Here is an 18,111-nt window from a genome sequence, read left to right as displayed (position 1 = left end):
GTTCGTGTATTTTTCCTTGTTCTCTGGCCACTGCGCGCATAGACAGAATGCCGTCGATTGAATACGACGAGTGAGTTCTTCAATACATATATAATGATTATCGTATATAACATGTGTTTCAATTCTCAAAAACTGTGTGTTAATCTTTCTTTATAGTTCCAAGCCCAGTTGGGCCGATCAGGTTGAAGAGGAGGGAGACGAAGGTAAGAAGCGGGCTAGCATTAGCTTGCTAGCATTGACGTTAACTTGCTAGCTAAACCGGGCGATTTCCACGTGTATTTTTGACTTCCATTATAGTCGTTAGTTTCTCTGTCACACTTCGTAGTCAGTAAGACAATTTTTGCAATTTGTCAGGGAGAAGACTACCCCCCCCCCCCCCCTGTAAAGTTAGTTGGCTAGCTAGTAAGTAACCTTGGTAGCTAAATAACATTTGTCTGTCAGGAAAACAAAGTCTACTCGTCATGCTGTAGTTGGCGGTAGGCAGCGAACAATCCACTAACAGACAGCATCGGTATTATTGTTAATTATCAGGGCCTCATTTGTGTGTTGTCATCCCCACCACCAGGTACCCTACCCCCTCCAAAAGAAACCGTCAAAGGAAATATCAAAACCATCACGGAATACAAGATCGATGAGGATGGAAAGAAGTTCAAGGTACTTTTTGTTATAATGCTCATCCAAATAGGAGAGTGGGTTTCTTGATTCCTTCCCAGAAAGTCTACTGCCCCTGATTGTCTGAATCAGATGTAACTAACCAAGAAATGAACATTTGTCATTTGTGTTATAGATTATTCGCACCTTCAAGATTGAGACTAGGAAGGCCTCCAAAGCTGTTGCCAGGAGAAAGGTCAGTGTTTTCTTTTGGAATTTAGCGCAATCTTAACCTTTGGTTGCACAACATCCCAGTATTGAGTTTGATAGGATTGTACATTAACCTTTTACACTCGTACCTGTATATGGGTGAGAAATGGCAGATTTGGAGGCAGTGGCTGTACAATAACATGCTATGCACGACGTCAGAGCTCAGGGTCACCTGATGGTTTTGACTGACAGCTGTTCTGAACTTGAGCACTGCATGTGACAAGAAGTTGCTCCCATCAATCCTGCTAATTGGGTCACTTTAGAATTGTTTTGTCTGAGTGAGGAAAACGCTGTAAATTACGAGGCTCTGTGTTTTGAAAGATGAGACGTTAAGGATTATAACAAATACCACTGATGTCATACAAGCAAGCCAAACACACATTAGTCCAAATGGGGACTTCACATATCCTAAGACTCATGTAATATACACTGTCAACATCTATGATCACTATGTTTGATGTACAGTTACAAGATGACATGGGGTTATACCCCCCCATACTGAACAGAAATCAAAGTTTATTTGTCACATGTGCCAAATACAACAGCTGTAGACCTTACAGTGAAATGCTTACTTACAAGACCTTAACCAACAGTGCAGTTTTAAGGGGAAAAAATAAATAATTAAGGAGCAACAATAAAATAACAGTAGCGATGCTATATACAGGGGGTTCTGGTACTGTACGGGGGCACCAGTTAGTCGAGGTAATATGTACATGTAGGTAAAGTGACTATGCATGTATAATAAACAGAGCAGCAGCTTAAACATTGGGGTGGGGTAGGGATAATGCAAACAGTCCAGGTAGCCATTTGATTAACTGTTCAAGAGTCTTATGGCTTGGGGGTAGAAGCTGTTAAGAAGACTTTTTGACCTAGACTTGGTGCTCCGGTAACGCTTGCCGTGCGGTAGCAGAGAGAACAGGCTATGACTAGGGTGGCTGGAACCCTTGGCAATTTTTTGGGCTTGTCAGAGGAAGGCTGTTCACACTTTAGAGAGGTGTGGCCACTTGAAAACACCAGTTAGTCCTCACTCAAACCCTCGTCATTTTTTTTGTTCTTTTGTTGCACGTACCCCAAGTTTTCCACACACATTCTTTGTTACTGAATGTATCCAGAAAATGTTCAGATTTCGTTATCAACAAATGCGTCAAAAAGTACAGTAAATGTAAAATGCACATAAAATCAACTGTGTAATGTTTGGATTCAGTCGTGTGTCAGGTGAACTGTTGTCATCACCTTTAGTCTGATAATTTCCCCATCATCTCCAAAGTGTTCTTTCAGTTGCTGCCATGGTCATCATGCATATCCTTATTCACATTTCAATTTACCCCTATCCATATAGGCCAATTCCCACGAGTGTAAGGGGTTAAAATGTGAAGGTATTTTGATTTAACATTGCTTTTCTATCCCCGCCAATCAGAACTGGAAGAAGTTTGGCAACTCCGAGTATGACCCACCAGGTCCCAATGTTGCTGATACCACAGTCAGTGATGATGTCTTCATGGTGTTCATCTCTAGCAAAGAGGTGAGGAGAAGCTGACCTACTATTGTTCTCTTTGAGCCATCAGAGATCTCCTGGGAAGGAATTGCCTCTTCAGTCGCAACAATCCACCAGTTCATTTGTTTTTATATGATCCTAGTTCATTGTCACCTTTTTAGTTCTGGTATAAATCAGTGATATGTAATAACCTGAATCCTTCTCTCAGGACCTGAATGCCCAAGATGTGGAAGAGGACCCCATGAACAAGCTGAAGGGACAGAAGATAGTGTCCTGTCGAATCTGTAAAGGAGACCATTGGACCACCCGCTGCCCCTACAAGGACACTCTGGGTCCCATGCAGAAGGAGCTGGCCGAGCAGCTGGGCCTGTCCACTGGAGACCCGACGAAGACTGCAGGAGGTATTGTCGTAAATGTACACAGTCATGATTGTGGTTAACGTTTTTGTTAAATGGACATCAGATGGATATTTATTTTAAACTTTGTTTCAGACGAGCCTGAGCCTGCCGCACCAGCTGCAGGGAGCAAAACTGGGAAGTATGTGCCCCCCAGCCTGAGGGACGGCAGCACACGTCGAGGAGAGTCCATGCAACCCAATCGCCGTGGTGCATGTACGTATGATTTGACTCTTTCTCTGTTTTCTATAAAAAAAATATCTGTTTTAGGTAAGTCAGTTAAGAACAAATTCTTATTTACAGCGACGCAGCCCGGATAATAAGGGGCATACGAGTCTATAGACCTCAACACCGTAGTGTTGTTTGAGAAGTATCTTGATGTCTGGACTACACTCGTGGTCCAGGTTCAGCATGGAGCAGTCCAATCAGAGATTTAAAACATTTCATTGGGGGAATTCCAACAAAGCCAGGCATTTTGGTAAACGGCTGGGATAACACAAACCTAAACTGTAACCAAGTGTGTCTATCCTTCCACAGCTGATGACAACGCCACCATCCGTGTGACCAACCTGTCTGAAGACACACGCGAGACGGATCTGCAGGAGCTCTTCAGGCCTTTCGGCTCCATCTCCAGGATCTACCTGGCAAAGGACAAAAACACAGGCCAGTCCAAGGTGAGTAGAAGTTCACGATAACCATTAACTTGCTTGTGCAGGGTAAAAAGATTAATTGAAAGTTGTGGGAGCATTTACTGGTCGTCGTGTTGGAATTGTTTGCCTTCTAACGGCCTCTGATTGTCCTTCAGGGCTTTGCCTTCATCAGTTTCCACCGCAGGGAGGATGCAGCCAGAGCCATCGCAGGAGTGTCAGGATTTGGATACGATCATCTTATCCTCAATGTGGAATGGGCCAAGTGAGTATTTAGACTTATGGGAGATGGAGCACTCGTATGCATTGAAAGCCTAATCAGTGGCTGTTTAAAATCTAGATGCTTCACTAAATTGCATATTTTCTCCCCTCGCAGACCATCAAACAACTGAGATGACATTTCAGGAGGAATGCCAGATTTTGTTCATGTAGTAAGATGTGGCTCTGAATAAAGACTTATCATTCTGACTGTGTATCACTTTGTAGGTAAATCGTCATGTAACCTATTAATTCAATTGGGGGGCAGGTCAGGCTCGATGTAATTACTGCCATCATAATATTGTAAATGAGCATGACTGGGGGGAACCACTAAAGTTTCCCTAGTCATGAACACAGCGTAAATGGGGCACAACATGCTTAAATTGATCAGATACTGTAAGTCTAGTTAATTATTTTAAGTCGCATGTATTCAGATTTTCTGCTGTTTTAAAACTTTGACAATGTTACAAGGAACTGCCATTTAATAAGAGCTTTATTTGAAATATTACAACATATAAAAACTACATACAATTTATTCACTTTCCAAACACGGTTAAAATCACATTTAAAAATCATAAACATGGAATGGTACTGCAGACTGGCCAGCTCATTTAAAAAATATGAGGAGCTCCTGTGGCTTGGTGGGCTTCAGAGTCTCCGGGAATTTGATTCTCAGTGGAAAGGGGATTGGAATAGGGCCGGGCACTAGTCCGACACCTCCATCTTCTCCTGCTTCCCATTCTCTGAGGGAGGAAAATTACATTCATAGTATGGATACTGATGACACACTTCCCATCCACATTAAAGCCACTATCAGTAATTAATCAAAATGCCCAAATAGCAGTAACACCACAGGATGCACTTTGAGCAGGCCTAACCTTTCTCATTCTCTTTTGTATTGTCATTCTCTTCCTTGATCCGCTCTAAGACACACTTCTTGATCTCTAGTCCAATGGCTCTGGAGAGTGGTGGAGGAACAGCATTGCCAACCTGAGGGGGGGGACAAAAAGTCACTCAAGGCATTTTCTAGGAGGGGATTGAATTCTTGATGGAGAACAGAGACCCAAGTCCAGTACCTGTCTGTGTTTGTCTAGAACATTTCCAAAGAAGCGGTAGGTATCAGGGAAGCCCTGAGAGCGCGCACACTCCCTCACACTGACCACTCTGTGCTGCTCTGGATGCAGGACACGACCCTAAAACATGACAGGACATTTAGTACCCAAAGCACCCAACATTACAGCTCTGCAGGAGGGAGACCAATACATTTCTGTAGACTAGTATTTATAAACTACAACCACTGTACATGGCTGTGAAATGGTCCTAGCCATTCATCAATTTTGCTAGAGCTGGTACAGTATTAGATTGTACCTGCTTGCCCATGGGCTCAGGGTTGGTAACGGTGGTGCTGAAGAAGCCGTCCCACTCCAGCCTGCCGTAGAGGCCAGCCCAATGGTTGTGGCGGTTCCCCGTGTGGGGCAAACACCAGGGGATCAGAGTGTTGAACTGCCTGTCAGCAGGGTCACAGGGCACCCCTAGAGGACAGGACGACAATCAGAACATGTCTACAGACAGCATTACAACAACCCCTTGGATTTGCCATCCAAATTACATTGGCCATCTGACCTGAAAAAGTGCTATAAAAATGAACAGGTTAAGACTATTTGTCAGAGTTATGAACACTCCCAAGCACCCACTATTTTAGCAAAGAGGCTAAACTGATTAGGTTGCTAGGTGTTGAAGGTTGCTATTGTATTTAAAATGGAAACGGATGAAATCATTAAGCATTTAATAACATTTGTATGGCCTAAATATCCAAAAGTGTGTACCTCCTGAACAAGTACAAACGCCCCTCAGTGCTCCAGAGCTGCTGCGGCCATTCTTCTTGTCAGGGTGGGTGTAGCGGAGCTTCTTGGATGAGGTCCCGTCCCTCAGCCGGACCTCCATGTTGGGCAGGTCCCTCCAGTCAGAGCCAGGTGCTAGGGGGATGTGCCTCATACGGGCCGCTACAAGGGCACTCAAGTCCTGGGAACCAAAGAGGGACTTAGTTGGTTTCAGGGAAAGCTATCGTCCACCCATCCTCGTGACAGTTCTCATTTAACCAATGTCGCAAGCATAACAGGCACAAAAAAATCTGCTCCCCAGGTGTGGTGCTCTTTGCTCCTGTAAAAACCAAACAGCTTTTCACTAAGCTGCACTGAGGCATCCAAGAGACTCAAAAGACCGAGCCACACCTATGGCTGTTCTAACAAGTTACTGCTGAGCCACCAGGTGATTGTAACTATGAGGCAGCAGCTGTACCTTGCAGATGTGGTCTTTGAGGATGGGCTGGTACTGCGTGCCTCTGATCTGCCTCTGGAACCAGGACTGGGGCTCTCCGTTGTAGGAGATCTCCAGAGCAGACGCTCCGTTGCGGATCTCTGGCAGGTCAGACATGGTGTCCCTGACTGTGATGGTCCTGTACACACCGCCATTACCTCTGAAACAGGAAGGAACAAATCAGAAAACTAGACAACCCTCATCCTTCACATCACAAGCTATACAACCACACGCTTTTACATTGACTGGTGGCTGGTTACCGTGTGACGTTGCTGAAATATTTCTTGTCGTCCACCACCACGTTGAGAGAGCATGCCCGGGGAGCGAACACATGTAGGGGCTCTGGGTAGCGAGGAAGCTTCTCCCCAGGCGCAGCCGCCAGGATGATGGCCCTGCGCCGCGTCTGAGCTACACCGTACTGCCCAGCCTTGGGAGGAGTGGACAGCAGAGGTCAAGCTTAAGCATATCCCATGAATGACTTTAACAATAACTAAAAACATTGCGTAATACTGCAGACTATTGGATTCATCAATCAGAAAGAAACACGTCAGCTTAAGTTAACTCACCTGAAGGACTCCGAACGTGCACTGATAGCCCATGCGAACAAGACAGCGGAGAGTCAGTTTCAGGACCATGGAGCTTTTGAAGGAGACAAAGTTCCTCACGTTCTCAAGCAGGAAGAACTTGGGTCTGTAGTAGTCGCAGTAACTATAGGAGAATACACGTTAGGGGAAAATTATACAACTACACAGCAACCACTTAGACTGGAGCTTCTGTACTTGGCCAGATCAATAATATACTCCTACATATGTTTAACTGACCTGAGATAAGACACCACCAGAGAGTTTTTGAATTTGGAGTAGGTTCTGGAGTTGAAGCGGTTCATGCCACTGAAGCCTTGACAGGGAGGGCCTCCACACAGCATCTCCACATCTCCCTTCTGGGGCAGCCGCTGGCCCAGGGAGTTGGTCTTCTCTCCAGACATCACCAGCTTTAGCAGCACATTGCAGTCCTCTGTAAACACTGTGGTGCCCGGGTTGTTCAGTCTGAAGGCCTGGGCTGCTGGGTCCCACATCTCGATGGCCCACAGAGTCTCGGCAATACCTGACAGGTAGGAGCAACAACAAATTGCAGTCACTATGTGGCCTGACAAACACTTAACATTACTCTTGTAACAAATTCTACCTGTATATTAAAAAAGTTCCCTCGTGGTCACAAACACAACTTAGACATTTCCCAAGCTGTTGAAGTAAAGAAACTACTAACCAGCTTGGTGGAAGCCTTCAGAGAGCCCACCACAGCCAGAGAACACGTCCAGGGTACGAAGCTTGGGCACCTTGGGGTCTTGAGGCTCCTGGTCTGGAGGCTCCTGAACAGAAGACGACTTCCCTTTGCCTTTACCTGGAGGGCAGGGGGTTTGGAGCCACAGTTACAACAGTAGTCAGAGAAGCCTCATGACAAGCCTAAACCGCTAATAGGCAAGAGGACATTTCAAAAGGAGAGAACTATTTGACTGGCAATAAGTACCAGAGGAGAGTAGTTACCTTTGCCCTTCCCTTTCCCCTTGCCCTTGTTCACAGCAGAGCGGGCATGGTTGGGTGGGTCCTCAAAGCTCTTCGACTTGGCATTATAAGCCTTTGGGTGAGAAGGAGACCGATATTACCATCTTGAGCAAACTTCCGCAAATGAGCATCTCAGCTACTTAGCATGCAAGATTAATATGGGAAGTTAAAGTTGCTCAATTGCTTCTCATCTAGTCCAGCCTCACCTCAAGGAAGTAGAATCGGTCAGGTCCGCCTGAGGAGAAGTCCTGAACGGTCTCATTCAGGTCCTCCCCGTACTCCACACGACACCGGCCCAGCACCTCCGACATGTTGACTGTCACTTCCTCATCACTCCAGTACAACTGGTTGATGTCTGTGTGGTAACCTGCCTTCGCCCCCTTGTGAGTGTTCTCAGGCCTGAGAGGGTGAACATTAAGAGTAAAGTAAAACCACAGAATACAAAATTATATAGACATGCATATATTGGCACCAGTTCACCTCCTTACAGTGAAGAGATGCATTTTAGGCCAAAATTCTTATTGTACAAAAGTCACTAAATTTGACATGGATCCAAGGGGTCCTTCTTTGCAGTTCTACCATGACATTTGACTTGGGCGCTCACCTGTAGAATTTGTACAAGCGCAGTTTGACTTCAGACACGTCAGCCTTCCCGTTGCTGCGTCTGTGGCAGAAGATCTCCTTGATGCGTCCCACTCTGAAGGGCTCAGGGGCATCCAGGTTGGAGCCCTTGATGTAGTCTGAATGCTTCCTGTAGTACTCTGGGTACAACTCCTCATCCACATCCTCCTTCCTGTGAGGACGCTTCACTGGACTGGCTGCCTTCACACTGAGCACAAGAACATTTTATGGTAAGGGGAGATGTGTATATAAAAAAGTTTTTCAAAAGCTGATGTTGAATTTGCCAACACTAGGATTTGCCTGTGGTATTGAATCTTTCAGCAGGGACCCCAATTTTGCACCAGAATCTCTAGGGACCCACCCCTCCAAATCTAAACGACAAACTCAATACATTTAGATTTACATCAAATGATCTTCAATTCATAAGATTTATCCCTTAACAGATCTTTCCCAAAAACATTTGCCTACTGTCCCATACAATAACCTGTACTCTTAATTTGTTACAATAATTTGTGTTGTCGCGACCCCACCACAATTACCCCGTGACTCCGACTTTGAATATCACTGATGTAAGAGAATCAACAAGGGGCTTTGCATCCTATGCAAATCATGAACGTGGAAGGTGTTCTACGATGTGCTAGCGGAGCCAAACTAAAGTGCCACAAAGTTGCATTATTGTCCAGAGAATGCAGAGTCCAGAGTTATGTATGCCTGTTATACCAATGCTATAAATTTGCCACTAGAAATGTTTTCAACATCCACTGAAGTAGATAGCAAGTTTACGAGATCACTACATTAGTTCCCTTGGTGACTAAACAAACAGACTTGCTGGTTTAGCAAACCAAATATACCAATCAGAAACAAGTATTCAACAATGCCATGTATAAGCATCAGTATTCCTGGATGTTCCACTCACCTGAAGTTGTATGCATCAGAGGGCAGGTAGCAGCTGTCTCCCACTCTGAACTGCTCTCCCTTCAGGCAGGCCAGAGCATATAAGGCCTTGGAGTCATGGTCCTCATCCTTTATGGGTTCAAACACCCGAGGAGTCTCCTGTTCTTCCCTCTCCTCAGCCCTACTACAGCTGGCACAGAAGCTGAAATACAGGAGACACGGTAACCCAAGACAAACTTATTAATCCTCCTATCAAATGTCAAACACTTAAAAGGTTCAGACATTGCAAAGTCAAATTCAAGGACTTTCAAGCACTGAATTGTAATTTGAAGACCTCAATTTGTAATGAATTGCAGTATAGAAGAAAAACAGCATTACCACTTGACAAGCCTTTCCAAAGGCACTATGCATTGGAATTCAACATTTTGCCATTTGAGATGTAGGGTTTTGTATCATGTTTCTCAAACAAACAAACCACCCAACATGTCCCTTTGTTTGTATGGCAAGCCAAGTTCAAGACAACATGTCCCTTTGTTTGTATGGCAAGCCAAGTTCGAGACAACATGTCCCTTTGTTTGTATGGCAAGCCAAGTTCGAGACAACATGTCCCTTTGTATGTATGGCAAGCCAAGTTCAAGACAACATGTCCCTTTGTTTGTATGGCAAGCCAAGTTCGAGACAACATGTCCCTTTGTTTGTATGGCAAGCCAAGTTCAAGACAACATGTCCCTTTGTTTGTATGGCAAGCCAAGTTCAAGACAACATTTCCCTTTGTATGGCAAGCCAAGTTCAAGACAACATTTTCCTTTGTATGGCAAGCCAAGTTCAAGACAACATTTCCCTTTGTATGACAAGCCAAGTTCAAGACAACGTTTGATGTCATAATAACCATATATGGTTTTAAAACACCAGTTAATTGAAACTGCAGGAAAGAAATGAAAGTCCACATCAAACTACTCAGAAATTAAATCATTGGAGCAGAAGAGCTTATTTAAAAACCTAATTTCAAAATTACTTTTCAAGAACCACACGGAGGAAATGTCAGCTTTAAGGTATTCCAGTACTAGATTTTCAGAGCTCCAAATGTAAGTACTTGACAGCCCTATCAGCACTTTAAATGTCAATTATGACTCACTTGAACTTGCAGTCCTCTTGGGGTGTGAAGGTGGGCGGGGTCTCAAAGCGGGCACAGTCTCCTTCATACCACAGCTGGTAGAAGAAATTCTTCCCATTGTCATCGTCAATCACCTTGATGTCCTCTACCATGCCACCCTGGAAACACAGTGGTACGAAATACATCAGTGATGAGGTGCATGGAGTAGTAGCTGTATAGACAATTGGCATGACAAGGACCGTAGGAGTTGGAAAGACAGCGTGCACAGATCTGGGACCAGGCTGGCAACCCCGCTTAAAGAGCAATAAAGCCAATGAATTCTTACCTCCATGAACCAGTTGTCTGAGGGGGCCTTGTACATGACGTTGACCTTGCCCTCTACGTAGCTCAGCTGCATGTCTTCACAGTCCTCAACCAGGAACAGCTCCAGAGGGTCAGAGGACTCCCCCAGTACAGTATCTGTACCACGGCAAAACCAGTGGGCATGGAACCACTTCCCATTGTTATCCTCCCACAGAGATGTGATTCTGGAGACCCAAGACAAGACAGTCAACCCCTGAGCCATTCAGAAACCAATAGAAAAGGCCAAGTCAAGATTCTTAAACTGCTATAGAACCTACCTGGCCAGGTAGAGCAGGATTGATGGGTCATCAGAGCTGACAGAAACACAGTCTCCCACCTCTAGCACCTCATTGTCCATACGCGCCTTCATGTAGTACTGCTTCTTCCCCTCAGTCTGAACATAGGAGGGAAAGAACCTTTATCCCAAGTCAGTCAAATTACATACACATTTTTGATATTACAAGTCTAGTGTACTAAGGGATATTTTGACCAGTTTGAGGTTAAGAACTTCCTACAACACGAAGGAGTACATACTTTGATAGAGTCTCCAACCCAGGTCAGCTTGCCATTGCTCTGCTTCTTAGTCTTGGCCTTGGACACCTTCTTTGAAGGGGCCTTTACAGGCAATAACTCTTCCTCCTCTATGTTCTCATCATCCTCAGCTTCCTTTACTGCCAGGTTGGGGCATCTGGTGGGGCAATTACATTGATAAGAGAGCAGATCACATTAGCCAATGAGTTCAAGCCACCATACCTACAACATAAGCTCCCAATTTGAAATAAAGGGCTCTGAAGAGGTTAATTAGCTGGCTAGTGTAGCCCCATCCCCAGTTCCACCCCATGGCTCAGTTCACACTTAGTGGCAGTTTTTTTTTTTTTAATTAAGAGAGGAGTTTGTTTTAACAGTATCAGAACTGTTTAGTGTTTTTCCAGAATGAGTTCATGGGAAGGAACAGTGTTCTGGAACAAAATGTTATGAATGTTCAGAAACCGCCATGGCAGGAACCATTTATCTAGGCAACTAAGGGGCACTAAAGATCAGCCAACTTACCTCCTCTTCTGGCAAGCCTGCTTGCTGCGACCACTACCCCCAAACTTGATCATGTCCTTGCAGGCTGAACACTTGCCACAGTCTGGAACGAGGCAAACCTGTAGACAGAGGAATGAGAACATGAGTGTTTTAAACTAGGGCATACCAAAGCTACATCATAGCCACTCCTCTTTCACCCCCAGCTTCCAAACTAACCCTGATTCAGATGACCATCCTACCCATGCTAGAATACAGAGTTTTAACTTACAGCTCGGCAGGTACGGGTGCTCTTGAGCGGCTAGATGTTACCATTCGGCCATCAGATTTGCCGCCAATGCTCCTTACAGGACACATCACTGCACTCTATACTCCTCATCTCTGTATACCTGTTGCAAGACCCACTGGTCGATATTTATTTATAAAACCCTCTAAAGCCTCACTCCGCCCTATCAGAGATATCTACTGCAGCCCTCATCCTCCACATACAACACCCGTTCTGCCAGTCACATTCTGTTAAAGGTCCCCAAAGCACACATATCCCTGGGTCGCTCCTCTTTTCAGTTCGCTGCAGCTAGTGACTGGAACGAGCTGCAACAAACACTCAAACTGGACATTTATCTCAATCTCTTCATTCAATGACAATATGGACACTTACTGACAGTTGTGGCTGCTTTGTATGATGTATTGTTGTCTCTACCCTCTTGCCCTTTGTGCCCAATGTTTGTACCATGTTTTGTGCTGCTACCATATGTTGCTGCCATGTTGTGTTGTCTTGTCGTGATGTGTGTTTTGTTCATTTTTAATCCCAGCCCCCGTAGGAGGCCTTTTGGTAAGCCATCATTGTAAATAATAATTTGTTCTTAACCGACTTGCCTAGTTAAATAAATGCTTCAATTATGAACAGGAGACCAATTAGTTGCATAAGAGTTTAACTAGTTTGCTTGGCAGAAGGTTTGCACTTATTCAAAGTGCAATTAAATAAGGCTCCCCCAAGTCTTGGCTCAACCTCATTCAGATCAGCACTTAGTAAGTTACCTCACAGACACCGCAGCGCTGGCGTTTGATTCCGCCATCCTTCTCATTCTGATCAATCTGGTCAGAGAAGAAAGTGTCAAAGATCTTGTAGACCAGCTTGGTGGTAGTCGCTCTAGTGGGCCCTCCTTTGCTGTCCCTCTCAATCTTGGTGGGATGGCGGATGGCCTGTCTTCTAGCAGCTCTCCTATGAAGGCAAAGAAGCAGGTGTTGGCCCAATGCAATCAATTATTATAATATTAGTATAAAATGTAGTAATGCTGTGTTCAAGCTCTCGACAGCCAAAGCAGCCATGCTTTTAGAGGCATGCAGTTTTTTTTTAATGGCAAACAGCACAAATTGAGATGAGCTATACAGTTCACCAAATTGCTCTATGACAACACATTTGTTGCAATGCACACCAAACAAGCCAAGGATATTTTCAGACCGAAGGGCTGTAGAATACCTACCAGTACAACAGCATGCTGCATTAGGGAATGTCAAGAGGAGTGTTAAACACCAGGGATCAGAGGGAACAAACAGCAGGGAGACAAACATAACCTCCTTATTGTCCCCAACACAAATCCGCATGTGAACATACACAGCTCTGGTGGCTGGACCTTTAACTTTACGGTTTGAACATAAAATAAACCACAGCCAATTAGACTGAAGTGCATCTTCAATCCAGCTATTGACCGACAGTCTGCCATTTTAACTTCATGCTAAGAGAGTTAGGATTCTCTTCCAGCCACACAACCTAGTGAGAAGCAGACAGCACTACAGGGGGGTTGTGCTTATAAACGGCAAGTCTGTTGCAACATCAGACAATACCAGGTCCTATCATTACCTCTTTCCCAGGGTGACCCCAGCCAGCTTGATCAGGTCCCTCATGCAGGGGGTGACGATGATGGGCTGCTCGTCAGAGTCCCCGGCCTCGTCGTAGCTCTCCACCTGCTCCACCACGAACTGGGCGTGGCGCAGCAGCGTGTCCTCTGTGAAACGGTTGAAGTTCAGCCCAGCAGGAGGCACTGTGGTCTTCGGGGCAAAGAGGAGAGCTGGCGAGTCAAGTCAGTGCTGAAGCTGATGTTGCCATGTGTGAAGATTTGGGCCATTTTCATGAGACACCAAACAGAAAAATAACTACCTGCACAAATCCAATAATAAACTGTAGTGGCAACACTGAACATTTTGCACTAATAAACACGATCCTAGTCAAGCATCTACACCAAACGATCTTAGTATTTCACCTCAATCTTGTTGAGGAGGTCCTCATAGCTGACGTCAGGGTTCTTCTGCAGGAACTCCACCACCATCTTGCTCATGTAGATCTTCTCCTGCATCACAGCGAAGATGGGGGCGTACTCCTCCCTGGGATCCATCAGGATGTAGTCAGCAAAGGCTGGAGATAGAGAAGATGTCATGGGTTAGAGGTCTGAGTCACTATATACACACACCATGAGTATAGGCATTAGGCTAATGTTTTAACGTTCAATTCACTTAAATAAACCTAAAGGAAGCTCTTGATTAGATTACCTGTAGTGAATCCAATTAAGGCTTTCTCTCCTCCATCAAAACCAGTGATCCACCAGGCATTGATGGGACCAAGCTTTTTGGCAGGAACCCCACCTAGAAAAATAGCAGTACTGTAGTTAGCCATAGGTACACCACTCAAGTATATCTTACATACAATTGTTTAGTAAAGATTGTAAATCAACTATGGTTGGAGGAAAACAAATATATAAACATTGTTAGTGTGAAAAAGGTCAGGGCCATACCATCCATGCAGGGGTTGTCATCATAGATAGGCTTGACTGCACAGCTGAAGTACAGCTCAACATTCTTCTCAATGAGCCCAGAGTCAAATGGACACAGGTGGCCACGCTTGTCATAAACACTGCAACAAAGAACAGTTCACCTTCACCAAGGTGACAGCAAAAAACATGCACTAAAAGGCTGATGCGGTATACATTTGCAAAGGGACAGCATGAAGGGACCACTCACCAGAAGTTGGTAATCTTGTGCTGGGGTAGTTCCTCGTAGTTCTCAAAGCCGTCTTCGTTGGAGTCAAACAGAGAGAGGCGCTCGTCTGTTAACATTTCTGGCTCATCCAGCTGTAAGTATACAAACATAATCAAGAAAAGTCACTGTTTAACCAGTCAATCAATGAAACCATAACTAGAATAAATCCATATTGTTTTACTCTATGAAATCCTATTTAGTGCAAGTCATCATTCAACAAATATCCAGTTGGCCCTAATGACATGTTAAAATGGCACCTTATCCCATTTTCTTTAGTATTACAGCCTCGAGTTTCTCACCGCATTATCAGGATCTCCCTGAAATAACTTGAGGTCCGAGTCATCCAGATACTGCCTGCAGTCTGGACATTTAGGGGGTGGAGTCTGAAACAGGAGATGAGCATCAGTGACACTGACATGGCAACTCTCCTCCGAAATTATATAACAGCTTGAGCACAGGAATGAGCCTCACCTTAGCTGCAGCCACTGCCTTCATTTTCTCACTAGTGGCGTCCTCTGCAACTGGCCTGAGAAGAGAGGATGGAGACAGTCAATGCAAATTGGAGGAAGGGTGTGGCCAATTGAAGGGGGAGGTTAAAAGGTGAATGGTCTTACTTATTGTCTGGCTCCACTTTAAAACGCTTCTCTTCTTGTGTCTACAACATAAAGAACTGATTAGGAGGTGCATTGATTAATAAGAGTAAATCACATGTCTGAGTGACAGGTGCCACACAATAAGATCCTCACCTCTTCCTCTGTTTCCCAGTCTACTTTCTCCTTCTCTTCCACTTCTCTATTTGTAACCTCTCCGTTCACCTCGTCAGACTTGCGCTTCTGACTGCAAGGGAAAAGTTTATTCATGAGCATAATGCATAAGACCTTGAAAAGTTAAGGGAAACATAGACGAGTTCCTACTCACACTTTGGAGAACATTGATAAGATGGTGGGTTGTTTTCCGGAGACAGAGTTTCTTGTGACTCTGGAACCAGGAGATTCTGGACAAAAGTAAAGAAACAATGTTTTATTATTTAAGGATTTGGAATCGATTGCATCCATGTGCCTCAACACTTGGTCATTTCCCAAAATGTAAAGTTCTCTAAGATGTGTTGGGTTTTACAAGTTGTTTGGTAAAACAATTAGATGGAACATCAGAACCAATCTTTCAGAGCATGAGACATCACAGAAAATGGATACTGTATAGATTAATCCAGGGAGAAATTGATGTTCCCAGCCACTCCTACTCACTCTTGGGCTCAGAGTCTGACTTGCTCTTCCGTCCTCCCTTGCCTTTGGGGGCAGAAGGAGACTTCATGGCATCAGCCTCTTTGGTGTCCATGATTACTTCTTCATCCTCTTCCTTGTGAGAGTCACCATTTGCTGCAGAGCCATTTGTTTTGCCATTCTTGCAGTTCTGCGCCACAACATCACCGTGTGAGCCATTCTCCACACACAGCTCACGTCCCAAAAGGGCCTTCACCTTAGAGAGGTAGCCATCCTGAGGGGAACATGTAGGCCCTGGTCAAAAGCACTATATAGGAAATAAGGTGCCATTTTGGACAAACCCAAAGATACTATTTCTATGGAGTGAGAGATGGGCCAGAGTGAGTGGATTCATTAGATTGACAGGATGCAGCCACAACTCACCATTGAGATCTCTGAACTCTTCATCTTGGCTTTCAGGCTGCTGAGCTGGTCCTGGGCATCCGGATGCAGGAAGTCCTGCACCAACTTGACCTTTTCTTTGACACGGTCCTATGAGTTAAATAAACTGGTTTAAGACATGCTTTGGAAGGTGCTACCCATCAAAGTTAGTTTAAGTGCTTAGCCACAAGCTGTTCACTCACCTACGGTGAGGAAGACAATCGAGCATGAGGTCTTATACCAACAAGCTCAGAGACAGTTTGTAGCTACAAGCCATCAGAATGCTGAACACTAAGCAGCCCTCCACACACATATGCACTCATCCACACGATTTTATGCCACACATTAAATAATGCACAACGTAAACACTTGCCCCCCAATCCCCAAAAACAGGTGTAAATATTAGACTGCAGATTGTGCATTCTTGTATTATACTTATGTTAAAAAGTTAATTCTAGTCTGAGCCATTTACTTTTGCTTATATTATTTCTTATTGTCGAGAAGGAACCTGCAAGTACCGTAAGCATTTCGTTGGACGATGTATACCATGTGTATCTTGTACATACGACTAATACAACTTCACAAAGGGATAGTAATGATCGGCTTTCTGGACATTAGTCAACGTTTTACGTTCTGTTATTTCAATAAGTCTTTAGCATTCGAAACCAAAATGTCCAACTTGGTAGTCCAGGTCACTCACCTCATCGGAGATCCCATCTTCATCTTTTTCCAACACCTCCAGCCTGTAAACAAAAAACAGAGTGTTACCCACTCGCTACAATGATCTAAACATGAACATAGTCAAATCCAGTATATTAGCATGGCACAACTTGTTGACAGGTCGCCAACGCTAAATGTTAACGACATCTTGCTGGACACTTGATTGTGAACCTGACATGATTTTGAATTCCTATCCTAGCTACTGTACCAAGCATCGAACAAGAAGCCAGCTAGTTAATGTCTGTTTACAGCATGATAACAATGTAGATAGCAACTCAAAACGGCTAGCTAACATGTCACAAATAGTCGATGATCGCTAGCAAGCTAACAATTAACGCGAACGTTAACATTAGTTAGCCAACTAGGAAATAAAAACATGCATGTATTCAATATTGAAGTGAGAGGCAACAGCTGACATGATCCAAAATGTATTATTTGGCGCCAAATCTATTCCCAAGCACAACGCATCTTTGGTACAGTTAAATAGACATGGCATAGGACAACCGTGGAAGATGCTAGCTAGCTAGCTATCCATCCATCCAGTTAGTAGAGCCGTTTCAGCGTGGCAACATTAATTCGCAGTATTGTGCATGGAATGGTGGATCGTGTGATGCGGTGAGAATTAGAATACCCCATGCCATGCATGTGTGCTTATTTGACAGGACAAAGGGTGAACTGAACGCAGTGTGCTGCAAGTTAGCTAGCCGAACATGACAGCACTGCAACATTACATTTGCGCTAGCTAGCTTGTAACGTTACCTTTTCCTGACATCCACTGGCAGAAACAAGGAGGTATTGGCTGGCATTTCAAGTGTGAGCGTGATAGACTAAAATATAAAACTCGTTTAGATAAAAACAAGAAAAGACAACAAAGAATCGTTAAAACTATGTGGTAAAATCAGAGCTCTCTGAAAAACAATGTGTGTGGCATCTGATATAGGCTAGCTATATGCAGTTCAGGCGCGCGGGGCCGTCTTTTCGCGCGGAAACCCGGGCATTTTGGGCTTTACCATTACGTTGATGTATAGGTGAAACGCATGGAGAATATGGGATCAAATTTCATCAATACATGTATCGATTAAGGTTTTGAACAACTTTTACATTGATAGTTTAATTAAATTATACATTAGCATTGGCTGTTTGTTTCATAGTATGTTTTCACCTCTCTATGGAATATTTTAAATTGT

At 44.3% G+C, this 18,111-nt stretch overlaps 2 protein-coding genes across 3 annotated transcripts; one reads left to right on the top strand and one right to left on the bottom strand.

Moving 5' to 3' along the window:
* LOC139364776 (eukaryotic translation initiation factor 3 subunit G) lies at window positions 1-3,866 on the top strand. Its single transcript, XM_071101835.1, has 10 exons — window positions 1-70; window positions 157-203; window positions 566-654; window positions 788-847; window positions 2,279-2,383; window positions 2,565-2,757; window positions 2,848-2,967; window positions 3,289-3,425; window positions 3,557-3,663; window positions 3,775-3,866. Exons 1-10 carry the CDS (start codon window positions 48-50, stop codon window positions 3,788-3,790), a joined length of 897 nt encoding a protein of 298 aa, XP_070957936.1. The 5' UTR covers window positions 1-47; the 3' UTR covers window positions 3,791-3,866.
* Window positions 3,867-4,131: 265 nt separating this feature from the next.
* Window positions 4,132-17,843, bottom strand: LOC139364773 (DNA (cytosine-5)-methyltransferase 1-like). Of its 2 annotated transcripts, XM_071101828.1 has the most exons (35): window positions 17,684-17,843; window positions 16,905-16,947; window positions 16,208-16,315; window positions 15,809-16,058; window positions 15,483-15,558; window positions 15,311-15,401; window positions 15,179-15,219; window positions 15,036-15,090; window positions 14,864-14,947; window positions 14,547-14,656; window positions 14,321-14,439; window positions 14,079-14,171; window positions 13,793-13,944; window positions 13,393-13,580; window positions 13,016-13,030; window positions 12,570-12,753; window positions 11,556-11,653; window positions 11,040-11,193; window positions 10,784-10,899; window positions 10,489-10,690; window positions 10,185-10,321; window positions 9,072-9,251; window positions 8,139-8,363; window positions 7,741-7,933; window positions 7,517-7,607; window positions 7,239-7,373; window positions 6,794-7,076; window positions 6,539-6,680; window positions 6,233-6,399; window positions 5,955-6,132; window positions 5,483-5,678; window positions 5,025-5,188; window positions 4,733-4,849; window positions 4,535-4,646; window positions 4,132-4,399 (listed from the first exon to the last, which is right to left on the bottom strand). In XM_071101828.1, the coding sequence occupies exons 1-35, from the start codon at window positions 17,728-17,730 to the stop codon at window positions 4,362-4,364; spliced, it is 4,584 nt and encodes a 1,527-aa protein (XP_070957929.1). In that variant the 5' UTR covers window positions 17,731-17,843; the 3' UTR covers window positions 4,132-4,361. The 2 variants fall into 2 exon arrangements, with proteins under 2 accessions (XP_070957929.1, XP_070957930.1); XM_071101829.1 differs by lacking the exon at window positions 13,016-13,030.
* Window positions 17,844-18,111: the final 268 nt, after the last annotated feature.

This window comes from Oncorhynchus clarkii, chromosome 13, assembly GCF_045791955.1.
Source record: "Oncorhynchus clarkii lewisi isolate Uvic-CL-2024 chromosome 13, UVic_Ocla_1.0, whole genome shotgun sequence".
NCBI classification, from domain to species: Eukaryota; Metazoa; Chordata; class Actinopteri; order Salmoniformes; family Salmonidae; genus Oncorhynchus; species Oncorhynchus clarkii.
The sequence above is the reverse complement of the archived record's forward strand: the minus strand, read 5'-3'. Positions and strand labels throughout refer to the sequence as shown.